The 11,724-nt window shown below is 54.6% G+C and overlaps 1 protein-coding gene across 1 annotated transcript; it reads right to left on the reverse strand.

Annotated features, from left to right (window-relative positions):
* Positions 1 to 66: 66 nt before the first annotated feature.
* On the reverse strand, positions 67 to 11,593 carry ANAPC2 (anaphase promoting complex subunit 2). The gene is made up of 13 exons (XM_074923960.1): positions 11,137 to 11,593; positions 9,885 to 10,507; positions 9,235 to 9,367; positions 6,774 to 6,948; positions 6,507 to 6,626; positions 5,431 to 5,548; positions 5,168 to 5,349; positions 4,877 to 5,018; positions 3,383 to 3,458; positions 2,589 to 2,792; positions 1,764 to 1,893; positions 1,229 to 1,464; positions 67 to 541 (listed from the first exon to the last, which is right to left on the reverse strand). Exons 1-13 carry the CDS (start codon positions 11,563 to 11,565, stop codon positions 329 to 331), a joined length of 2,781 nt encoding a protein of 926 aa, XP_074780061.1. The 5' UTR covers positions 11,566 to 11,593; the 3' UTR covers positions 67 to 328.
* Between the last annotated feature and the right edge of the window lie 131 nt (positions 11,594 to 11,724).

The following is an 11,724-nucleotide window of genomic DNA, read 5'->3' on the forward strand; positions in this document are numbered from 1 at the left end:
TTTCAGCATGGGCAGGCTGATGCCACGAGTGCTCTGCCGAGGGGAAAGAAAGGAGTTGGTACCATCTGAAAAAAGGAGACTGCTGTTTTTTATTAACCAGTGAAGTGGGCCCAAACACTCACATGTGAAAGGAAAAGCAATGGGGGGAGCAGACCCAAGCATAGCCCAGGCTGCTGCTGAGCTGCCTCCATGTGGAAAAGGACACCCTTTTGGGGAAGGGGGCACAGCAAACCCCCAGGGCAGAGAAATACCCAGAAGGATGAGGGGAGCTGGGTGGCACTCAGGAGCTGAGCACAGGCACGGAGAGGAAAGCAGGGATGCTCACAGTCTAGTTGCAGTTCTTGGGCAGGCGATAGACACCTCCCGAGTAGATGAGTTGCTGGTCCCGGACCTTTTTCTGAAGAAAACCCTGCAGCTCTTGTATATCGATTTCTGTCACCACTGGGCCCGTCATCACAAACATCTTCAGCATGCTGTGAATCCTCTCCAAGGACAGGCTCTCGAGGTTGGTCAGCATAGCCTGGATGTATGTCCAGAATAGCTGTGGAGGGGGACACGTAAGCACCAGTAAACCACACTGACAACCATACCATGAAGAAAAGGGGTGCCTTAGCACCCCGCACCTCAAAAGCGGAGCAGGGCTGTGGCTGGCAGTAAGTTCTGCGCTCAGCCATGAGGCAATACCCAAGAACAGCATCAGGTGTTGGGACACACAGCTAGAAAGAAGGATTTGACGTGCAGTACATGCATGACCCTCAGTGGATGAACACCAGTATGACACCTCCGTGTTGCAACAGTGACACAACACACACACAACATGACACACGGGTAGGAAAAGCACTGGAAGTGACCAGGAACCACAACCCAGAGAAGGCAAAGGTCTAGCTGCTTGCGTGAATCCAAGTAAGTTATGATTATTTTCAGTTATGAAATCACGTCTCAGACTTTCTCTTTTTTTCAGACTGAAAAAACAGATTTAGAGATGTCCAAATGGTTGCCTGGCTCAGCAGCCCGGTACTTTTCTGGAGGGATGGCTGCAATTCAGCACCTACACCAGTGAGCATTAATCAAGAGATATCCACTGCAGAAAACTCTCATGCTGTGGAAAATGCAAATCCAAAGTTCAAATTGAATCCGTCACCTTAATAAGATTCCCCAAAACCAAAAGCACGGGGTGTTTGCATTGTCCTGTCAGCTTGGCAAGCAGCCAAGACACACGGATGGGTACCTGCAGCTCTTCCTCTTTCTGGTCAGCCTGCGATGCCATGGCAGAGTCCCCCTCCTCATCGCTGTCTATCAGAACGACCTTCTCCACCTGATCCTTCTGCTCCTCCTCAATCACGGTGAAGGTGCCTTGGGGCTCTTCCCGCAGGACCCCCTGCTGCAGCCACAGTGTCATCTTCCGCTTCAGCGATGTCACGGGCACCTTCAGCACTTCGCTCAGCTCCGTCAGCGTCCACGTACCTGCAGAGAGGGCGGGAAAGGGAGCACGGCGCAGGACACCCACCCGCCTCCGCGCCCGGGAGCGAGCGGCCGTGCGCAGCACCTGCCCGAAAGCAGCCCAGGTGCTGAGCTGTGGCCCCACTGGGTGCTGTCTCCTACCAGAGCTGGCTGAGCCCAGTGGTAGATCCAAGCCCACAGAGGGGTCTTGGTCCTGCTGCCAGAGCTCTCAGAGCCTTCAGGCACCCGAGGGCCACGGCCCTCCCACCCGCCCACGGGAAGAGCACAGACACGGGTGGTAACGCCCAGTCTCTGCCACTCACTCTTGCTCTGGAAGTGCAGGATGATGGCAGCATGCACAGGAGAGACGGACAGGGAGAGGGTGCGATCTGCCAGCTCCACCTCCAAGCTCACCAGGCCCAGGTGGTACTTCCAGTTCAGGGTCCTCATGGCCTGGAAAAGGGAGAAGCAGCCACTCACAGCAGATCTTCTACCAGGAACCACTAAGTGCTGCACTACTGTAAATGTCCCTCTACCACGAGGGCCAGCTGCAGTCACAGAACCCCAAAATCACCTCAGTTGGAAAAGCCCCTGAAGCTCCTCCAGTCCAACCATGAACCTCACCCTGACCGTTCCCAACTCCACCAGATCCCTCAGCGCTGGCTCAGCCCGACTCTTCAACCCCTCCAGGGATGGGGACTCCCCCCCCTGCCCTGGGCAGCCCATTCCAACGCCCAACAGCCCCTTCTGCACAGAAATCCTTCCTCAGAGCCAGCCTGACCCTGCCCTGGGCAGCTTGAGGCCATTCCCTCTGGGCCTGGTGCTGGTTCCTTGGCTCCAGAGACTCATCCCCCCTCTCTGCACCCTCCTGTCAGGGAGTTGCAGAGGGCCAGGAGGTCTCCCCTCAGCCTCCTCTTTCCTGACTGCAATCACCGTGATGACCCAGGCACCCCATACAGAGACAAACCCTTCTTTTGGCAATAACTAGCACAGCTTCTAACCCCGATTCAAAGCTGAAGGACTTGGGGATTCCACCATAACCGTGTGGTGTAGTAGCAACTAAAATTTAAGGCATGTTAAAAACCATTGCTATGTAACAAAGTCTGAACAGCATACATCTTTTTTAAGGATAGTTAAGGTTGTCTCACCTTTAATTTTTCATACTTCTTGGAATAGGCTTCCATGGCTTCCTTCACCTGCTCTGGAAGCTCTAGCTTCTCCTCTTTCAGTGGTGGCCAGAACTCACTTGACAGGATAACGGCAACGAGGCTGAATGGTGGCCTCTCCTCCTCTGGGAGCTTCTCTTCCTCATCACGAATGTTGGCATTAATGCGTCGCGAGTCAGCCATATCCTGGAAAAAGCAGAGGGAGCTAAAGTAGCTCCTTCTCTTCCAAGTCAGAGCCAACTCTTAGTAAAGGAGAAGCTTAAACTGTCTAGTGCTGTCTCCAAATGATGATGATGTTGGTGACACTGGAAAGGACATGATCATGTGTGTCTACTAGAAAGTCTTCTACATACCCAGAAACATTTGTGGGGACATTGAGGAAGAACTTAAAGCTCAACACTATTCTACATTGGAGTCCCTCCAGGACTGTGTTCTTCCCACAGTGCTCCAAGTGAATTAAACTCCAGAGACCCAACCCTAGAGGTGCTGGAAGAGCCCAGCTCTTCAGTGCCAGAATACTGCACTGCAGAAAAGGCAGGTGAGGCAACAGCACCAGAGCAACCATCCCCCTGCATCAACAACCCAACCCACAGGGCTTAAAAAACAGACAGGATTTTGAATGCATTTTGCCTGTCACAAATCAGCCTCCTCACTGGCATTTCGGGAATCCCACTTTCCTAAAAGACCCTTTTTGGGTCACTCCTCAAGTCTCTCCCCTTCTCCAGTGAGCTAAAACACCCTGGACTTGAATTTAATAATAAATAAAAAAAAGTTACTTTTAACATGACTTCACAATAGTGCATCTGAGCTTCACCAAACCGCAGCTTCAGCAGCTCCACGTTGCGGATTTCCCTGATAAGAGAAACAAGAGCTCAGACACAGCTCCCTCAGACAGAGCAGCCTGGCTTGGCCTCCACCCCTTGTAACTCAGCCAATAAAGGAATCCCTGGCACAAAGGTGCTTGCTCCTCCTAGGAAGCCTTGCAAGGTGCATTATCTGAACAGGACACTTTTTGGCATTTAAGTGAGGAACAGTCACTTCCTCTGTGGGCCAGCAGCTCTCTGAAGGCTCCGCATCCCTTTCATTTGGACGAGCACAGCACGGAGCCATCCCCCTCGACAGCACAGTGCGCCCTCAGCACTTGGCCAGCCACTTGCCTGAGACTGCCCGTCCCAGACGTGGCTCACACTGGCTGTGTTTCACAGAAAGGAAAACCACCGCAACTGTTGAATCAAGAGATGTAGCTGGGTTGTAAATGAGGTTTCCTGATGCTTCATCCCTTTTTCTTACTTTCACAGTTTCTGCTGACCCTAAGCAGCCTGTGCAGGTTGCGAGGGTCACCAGAACACATGGGATGGAGCTAAGAGGGTATTGGTGCCTCCAATTTCCTACATGCTGCCCTATTAGTGCAAACCCAGGGCAGGACTGTGTGGGAAGCAACCCAAGAAGAGGTGAGCACATGAAATTCTAGATGAAAACCCAAAGCTGCAGAGAAAATGGCCAAAACCACTCCTGGCCCCAGAAGCAGACATTCATAGGACCAAGTCTGAAGTGCACCTTTATCAGGTGATTTTACCATGGAAAATTCCTGGCTGAACAGGAGCCAGCAGTGTGCCCGGGAGGCCAAGAAGGCCAATGGCATCCTGGCTTGTATCAGCAACAGCGTGGCCAGCAGGGACAGGGAAAGGATCTGAGCCCTGTGCTCGGCACTGGTGAGGCCGCCCCTCGATTCCTGTGTTCAGTTTTGGGCCCCTCACCCCAAAAAGGCCATTGAATGACTCGAGCATGGCCAGAGAAGGGCAACGGAGCTGGTGCAGGGTCTGGAGCACAGGTCTGATGGGGAGCGGCTGGGGGAACTGGGGGGGTTTAGTCTGGAGAAGAGGAGACTGAGGGGAGACCTCCTGGCCCTCTACAGCTCCCTGACAGGAGGGTGCAGAGAGGGGGGATGAGTCTCTGGAGCCAAGGAACAAGTGCCAGGACAGGAGGGAATGGCCTCAAGCTGCCCAGGGCAGGGTCAGACTGGCTCTGAGGAAGTATTTCTGTGCAGAAGGGGCTGTTGGGCGTTGGAATGGGCTGCCCAGGGCAGGGGGGGAGTCCCCATCCCTGAAGGGGTTGAAGAGTCGGGCTGAGCCAGCGCTGAGGGATCTGGTGGAGTTGGGAACGGTCAGGGTGAGGTTCATGGTTGGGCTGGAGGAGCTTCAAGGGCTTTTCCAACCTGGATGATTCTGGGATTCTGTGGAAAGGCCTGGGGTGGGGTGTTTGAACCTCACCTCTCAGCACTGTAGTTGAACTGATGTAGTAGGCGGTCAGCCAAAAGTGTGCGGTATTCGTTGATAAACAGGTCCTTGCTGCCATAGATGCTCACCAGCAGGCTGATGATGTCTGAGGACCGACGCTTGGAACTTGATTTTCCTAGTGAAATCCAGCAGACAACAGTGTGAGATTAACAGAGACCTGCCGCAGCCCAGCTCAGCTCTGGAGGCCGAGGAGATGAGTCGCTCAGGACTACAGCCCACCAGGGAAAACTGCAGGCTGCCAGACTTCTGGTCCTGGCATCTAACCTGGATCTGCATCAACTGGGTCAGGAACCCAGTCCCCTGGTTCAGAGATGTCATCGTCACTCTCCTGGCCGTTCTCCAGGGTCACCGGGTCAGCTTTTGAGAGCTCGTTTGCAAGATCACCAGAGCCCTCAGCATCCCCTGTGAGACCAGCCACAATCTGCCGCACCGTGTCTTCCCGAGTCCTGCCAACAGGCAAGAGTAACAGCAAGTGGAAGGAAGAGGAGGGAAAGCGGATGCTTAAGACCACCCTGCAAGCCTCTTACCTCAGATACTTCCTGATGGGCTCACAGGCAACTTCCAGGATAACCATAGAGGGGTCAAGCTCCCGCAAGGCCTTGATGGCCGAGATATACAGAGTGATGATGTCGGATGTGTTGACTCCTAGAGGAGACGGGCAGAGGCAGTCAGAGGACCAGAGCACAGACTGAGGGCTTTAAAGCAAGGGGCCTGGCCACTCCGACCCCTCTGTTCAATCTATGGAGTCAGAGATGAAGGGCTTGCTGCCCTGCTGCCCCAGCCAAAGAGAGAGATCAGATCTGTTTGTCTGAGAAACCAGTTCCAACCATGAACACAGGCTCAGAGACTACTATAAACCAGCTGAGCCCAGATTTCACTTCAGGAGCTCAGATGACACATAGCAGAGAAGCCTTTTACTCACCTGGACCAAAGCTAAACTTCCAGCTCAGCTTCTCACCATACTGCAGAAATGAGGCAGGAAGGGGCTGGGATATAATCAGCTACTGCTGCCCACACATGCTCCAACACAGAGAGCACGTGATGTGCAGAGCCTGGTTGCCCCTCACTCTTTTAAACACAAAATCAGGTGATGGCTCCCAGTAGATCCCCACTCATGCCCAGGATCACAGAACCCTAAAATCATGTCAGTTGGAAAAGCCCTTGAAGATCCTCCAGCCCAACCATGAACCTCACCCTGACCGTTCCCAACTCCACCAGACCCCTCAGCGCTGGCTCAGCCCGACTCTTCAACCCTCCAGGGACGGGGACTCCCCCCCTGCCCTGGGCAGCCCATTCCAACACCCAACAGCCCCTTCTGCACAGAAATCCTTCCTCAGAGCCAGCCTGACCCTGCCCTGGGCAGCTTGAGGCCATTCCCTCTTGTCCTGGCACTGGTTCCTTGGCTCAAGAGACTCATCCCCCCTCTCTGCACCCTCCTGTCAGGCAGCTGTAGAAGGCCAGGAGGTCTCCCCTCAGCCTCTTCTTCTCCAGACTAACCCCCCCCAGTTCCCTCAGCCGCTCCCCATCAGACCTGTGCTCCAGACCCTGCACCAGCTCCGTTGCCCTTACAGTGTTATGACATAGGCAGGGATGTAAAACCCACCAGGATGCAGAAGTCGCATTTCCAGAGCACTTTTCAAGGAGCTGAGCAGCTGCTGCCTCTGATTAGTCCTTTCCAGGCAGAACTTGAGGTCCTCCACAGCAGGCTTCGATTCTGGGAAATCTAGAAATGAAGGAGGGATTAGAAACAGTGCCATGCTCTGTGGGAAGGCAAGAGGAGACAGCATGGCATGTCAGGAGATGGAAACAGATCTATCATTCATCCAATCCACATCCAAGAGTGAAAGAATGCTGAACAGGTCACACCTACCTCGAATAATGCTGAAGAGCTCTTCGATGCGCATGCTGGCGTAGATGCGGTAGAAGAACCTTTGGACGTGGCACCGCCAGCGCTTCAAGGTGCCGCTGGCTTCTGGAGAGGAGCGCGCCAAGGGACCGTCTTGCAGAAAAACCCTGCTGAGCCAGCCTATCACCTTCTCAATCCACTGCACAGAGAGGGAGAGCACAGAGAAGGTGAACACCACAGCTGGACGCGCAACCACCTCCCACACTTCCCCCATCAGCAGGCAGCTACCACAGCAAGCAGGAACGAGCAGCTACGCAAGGACAGCACTACCCCCAGCTGCTCTTCAAATGCACCCTGGCCTGGTCATAGCTGGGGACAGCCTAGCTGAAAGACTATGAACTTGAACTAAAGATACAGGATATAGACTACGCAGATGTGTACGAGAAGATAAGGGCTGACTTGAGGACTGTACATAGACACTGGGCTCCAAAAAGGATAAGGTATATTCAAAAATGTGCAGACTCGTCTATTCTTGCAAATTCAATTCCATTCTATACTTGCAGAACTATTCTTTTTATGAGAATATGAGCAAATTGTCCATCACACCATCCTTGGCCCAAAATTTCTGATTCCTGAAATCAGTGAAGAGCAAGCAAGCCACCCCAAGGACTCACAGACAGACCAACTAATCTCACACATTTGAAACCAAGACCCCAAAAACCAGCCTAGTCACTGAATAAAACCCTGAACAGAGAGTATCAGAAGGTTAATTTTTTTATATTTGACATTGAGTTTTCTGCAGAGAAATGTGTAATTGTCAAACTTCAAATGCACCCAACTACAATATCCAGGTATTAAAAAGAAATGCTTTTTAAAAATTTTATTTTTCCTGTAAGGTGGCAAACATGTAGCACTTCCTGGGATAGTATTTGAGTACTAATAGCTAGTAAATACTAAACTTTTTTGATAACTGGATTTGGACAGCCTGAAACAAAAATGCTACGTACAGATCTGGTTTGATTATGTTAATTTTTAATAATCTACTCAACTGAGGAAACACTGAAGGAATGTACAAGTTCTGCTAATTACAAGGCAGGACAAACCTGAGAACTACAGAATACCTGGGCATCGATCTGGGCAAAACTGTGGAAAAGCTGATAAAGAATTGTCCTAAAGAACAAAAGGAAAAGACCGTAACTGATGCAAAGCAACTCAGTTTTGGAGTACAGTTATCACCAAACTAACCCATTCTTCCCCAGGGGTTTATCTTCCCTGCGTGCTCCTGCTATAGCCTGATTAGTGACCAACACTCCACACTGCTGCTGATGTGTCTGAAAAGGGGGTTTGCTGTCAGCACTTGGTACTTTTACCAAGCTGTTTCACAAACTTCTCCTATTTTACATTTAGCTTGCCAGGCTTCTGCTTTTTTTCTTTTTTTTGAAATATCTTCCCAATTTGGATACCAGTTCTACTTTTTTTTTTTTTTTTTTTTTAAACCATCTCTTCCTAAATCTGCAATGTTCCAATACTCTGTGGCCAAACACTGATGTTTCTGGAGAGGTGGGAGCAAGGGGACCTTTGGCAAGGTCTGACAAGCGGAATGCAGTTGCATTTTCTCCAGTGACCTTAAAATGCCCTTAAACAATCTCCAGGTCATCCAAAAGCATTTCACACTAGGTCAAATAAAGAAAGTGTTGCACAGCAACTAAAGGGAAGTAAATATAAAATGACTGCCAATGTTTGCAGATGACAAAAATGTCCAGCATGGCAAACAGCAAGGAAACCATAGAGCGGTCTGGTTTGCATGGCAACCTGGCTTCACGCATTGTTCTTCAACAGGCAAAGGCAAGGTCACACATGGAGGAACAAAGAGTGCAAGACAAGCCTCAGAGCCAGGACTGTATCCCAGAACAGCCATAACCCGGAGAAGAATTTTATTTTATGGTCATACTGAGTAAACAGCCCAACACAAACTCAGTTTAAGGTAGCCATAAAACAACTGGGTGGTTCCAAGGAAGGATTTTAATTCTGCGTGGCCCACTGGTAAGATAGTACCAGAGTATAATGTCCCATCCTCACTTCCTATTTTAAGGGGTGCTGAAAAATTGGAAAGAGGACAGCAAACAGCCACACAAATTCTAATTACAGGCCCACCTACACACAAGGAGGGTCCTCTGCAGGCTAGGCAGCACTACCTGTTCTTTTAGTTTTTAAAACAGAACCACAGAAATTCCCTCACTACCAGGGACATCTCCAGGTGAAATACAGTGGTCCATTATGCACAGGCCAGAGCAAACCTTCCCCTCTTGAATAAATCAAAACAGGGTGTTTTAACCACCTCTTCTGCCAGGGATGGTGGGAGTCATAACCCTGGATCAGGTGTTTTCAGGTAGAATCTGCTTTTAGCCTGAGCTGCTAAACCAGTAAGAGGAGCAGCTGCACATCTCCAAAGGAATGGCCTTCGCTGCCCGCATACCTTCCTTACCTCCTGGAACTCATTCAGGAAGGAGTGCTCGTATTCCCCCCTGCATCTTTGCTCCATCCTCTCCTCGATCATGCGGTGCAAGATGGTGGTGACGGCATCGGCGCTCACTCTCTCCAGCAAATTCAGCCGGCGGCTACAAACACAGACAGTGACCGATTCAGAGCGTACAGAAGCAAAGGTACAAGCAAATAAAGAAAACCTAACTAGCTGAAGGCACCTTCCTCCCCGTATGCTCCACAGATAGAGGCCTAACTCTTACTTTAAGTGCTCTAATAGCCCACATAGATGCACTACATATAACACGACACTACTGCTATCCCATCTTCCTTAGAAACATTATTTTCTAGCCATCAAAAGCTTTTCCATTTAGAAGAGTTTGCTTCTTTGAGGACAGATGGCCTTAGAGCAAGAGGTAGATATTCTTATATCCAGAGAGAGAAACTTTCTGTCTATAGATCTGTTCTAGTTCAACCACCAGTTGGGAACCAGCTGCAGAAACCCTGTGTCAGGTTCTTTACCTGGTACCACGATACAGCCTGACCTCAAGGGTAACTCCTCCTGTTTTCAGATATCAAGAAAACCTGCTGCTGCTCCCCATCCGGACCATCTGCTTGTTCTGAGTGACAGCCACTGCCCCGTAACCTACGTACAGAATGTCATTGAGCTGCTGAAACTGCTCCATGGCTTTGGGGCACCAGCACTGCTCTCTCCTGCTGCTGCAGCCTGAGCACAGCGGGCCCTCTCCTCCGCCCTCCTCCGTGTCGCTCTCCTGTTCGGTCTCACTCATGCTGCTCTCGCCCTCGTTGGTTCCATCTTCTCCTTTCTTCCACTGCCGCATGTATATCCTGAAAGTGCGGCTGTAGAACTGCTGGATCATCTCCTGGAAGGATTTGGTAGTGGAGAAGAAGAGGATAGCTTTGAACATGGTGTAGACCTTCTCCTGCAGCATCTGCGCGCCTGTCCCCAGGAGCAAGCCCGCCCTGGTCCAGCGCTCCAGCAGCTCCAGGCTGTTCAGGTAGGGGTCCAGGCGGCACTTGAGAAGGCAGAAGGCGTCCAGGAGGAGCGAGGAGCACTGGGGCTCCTCGGCCGTGTTTTCATACTGGCCGATGCAGTTCCAGAACTCGGGACCTATATTTGCCTGAAGGTCCGTCTGCAGCACCTCGATGAACCACTCCTCCACCACCGAGTGCAAGTCGTAACAGCGCAGCACGTCCAGGGCTGCCCGCAGGTCGCCATCCTTCAGCGGCCCCGCGGCGTCCGGCCTCGGCGCTGCCTGAGGAGCGGAGGGGACAGCGGGTCAAGCGCAGGCACCGACCGCTCGGGGACCTGCGGCAGAAGAGACCGCGAAGCGCCCCAAGGCGCGGGGCCCAACCGTGCGCGGGCTCGGCCGACGCCCGGTGCCCCGCGGAGACCCGCCGGGGTCTCTGGCACCCGCTCACCGCCCGCCGCGGCCCACGGGCTGGCGCGAACGCCACGAGCCGCCCCGGGGTCCCCGCAACACCAGGCTCTGGGGCAAACCCCTCCCTGGCCCGCGTCGGGCCGCAGCAGGGCGGCGGGAAGCGGCGCCTCCTCCTGTCCCGTACTGCCGCGATGGGGGCGAGGGTCACGGCTGGGACCCCCGGCCCCTCCCGGGCAGCCCCCCAGCCGCCGCACCGCCAGCTCCCCCCTGCCCCGCGGCGGCACCGGAACCCAGGAGCGGAGGGGACCGGCCGGGCCGGGGCCGCCTCAGCCACCCCGGGGCGTGGCGCGGAGCCGGAGGCCGGCGGGGTCGAGGCCTGCCCCGGGCCCACGGGGGCGGCCGGAGCCGGCCGGGCCCAGAGACCCGCGGGCGGCGGCGTGGGGGGAGCGGGGAGCGGCGCGTCCCCCCCCGGCCCCCCCTCGCCTCCCGGCCCCCCCGCTCACCAGCCCCAGGGCAGCGGGCGGCACCAGGGCGGTGCTGAGCGTGTGCCAGGCGGCAGAGAGCCCCGCGCCCGCCGGCGGCTCCATGCGGGCCGCGCAGCAGGAAGAGGCGGAGCGCGGCGGGACGCGGGGCCGCGGCGATGAGCGGGCCGGGGGCCGCGCTGCGGGGGTACAACGCGGAGCTGCGGGAGGGTGAGCGGGGCCGGGGCCGGCGGCGGGGCCCGGGTCGGGGCCGCGGCTGACGGGCCGGTACCGCGCAGGGCTGGCGGAGCTGCGCGCCCGGCGGGAGGAGCTGAGCGGGCGGATCCGCGCGGAGGAGGCGGAGCGCGGGCGGCTGCAGGCCCGGATCGCGGCGCTGAGCGAGCGGCTGGCCCGCACCAGCGAGAGCCTGGCGGGGCACCTGGTCGCCCGCGGCGAGCTCGACAGGACCATCGCCGAGACCGAGGCAGCCTACGGCAAGGTACCGCGGCTCCCACCGCCCGGCCCGGCCGAGCCCCTTAACGCGGCCGGGGGGTGTTTCGGTGCGGCGCCGGGGACCCCCGCATCGCCCCCCCGGGAGCGAGTCCCGCGGAGCCCGGCCCAAGCACCGCG

Source organism: Athene noctua, chromosome 20 (genome assembly GCF_965140245.1).
Source record: "Athene noctua chromosome 20, bAthNoc1.hap1.1, whole genome shotgun sequence".
Classification (NCBI taxonomy): domain Eukaryota; kingdom Metazoa; phylum Chordata; class Aves; order Strigiformes; family Strigidae; genus Athene; species Athene noctua.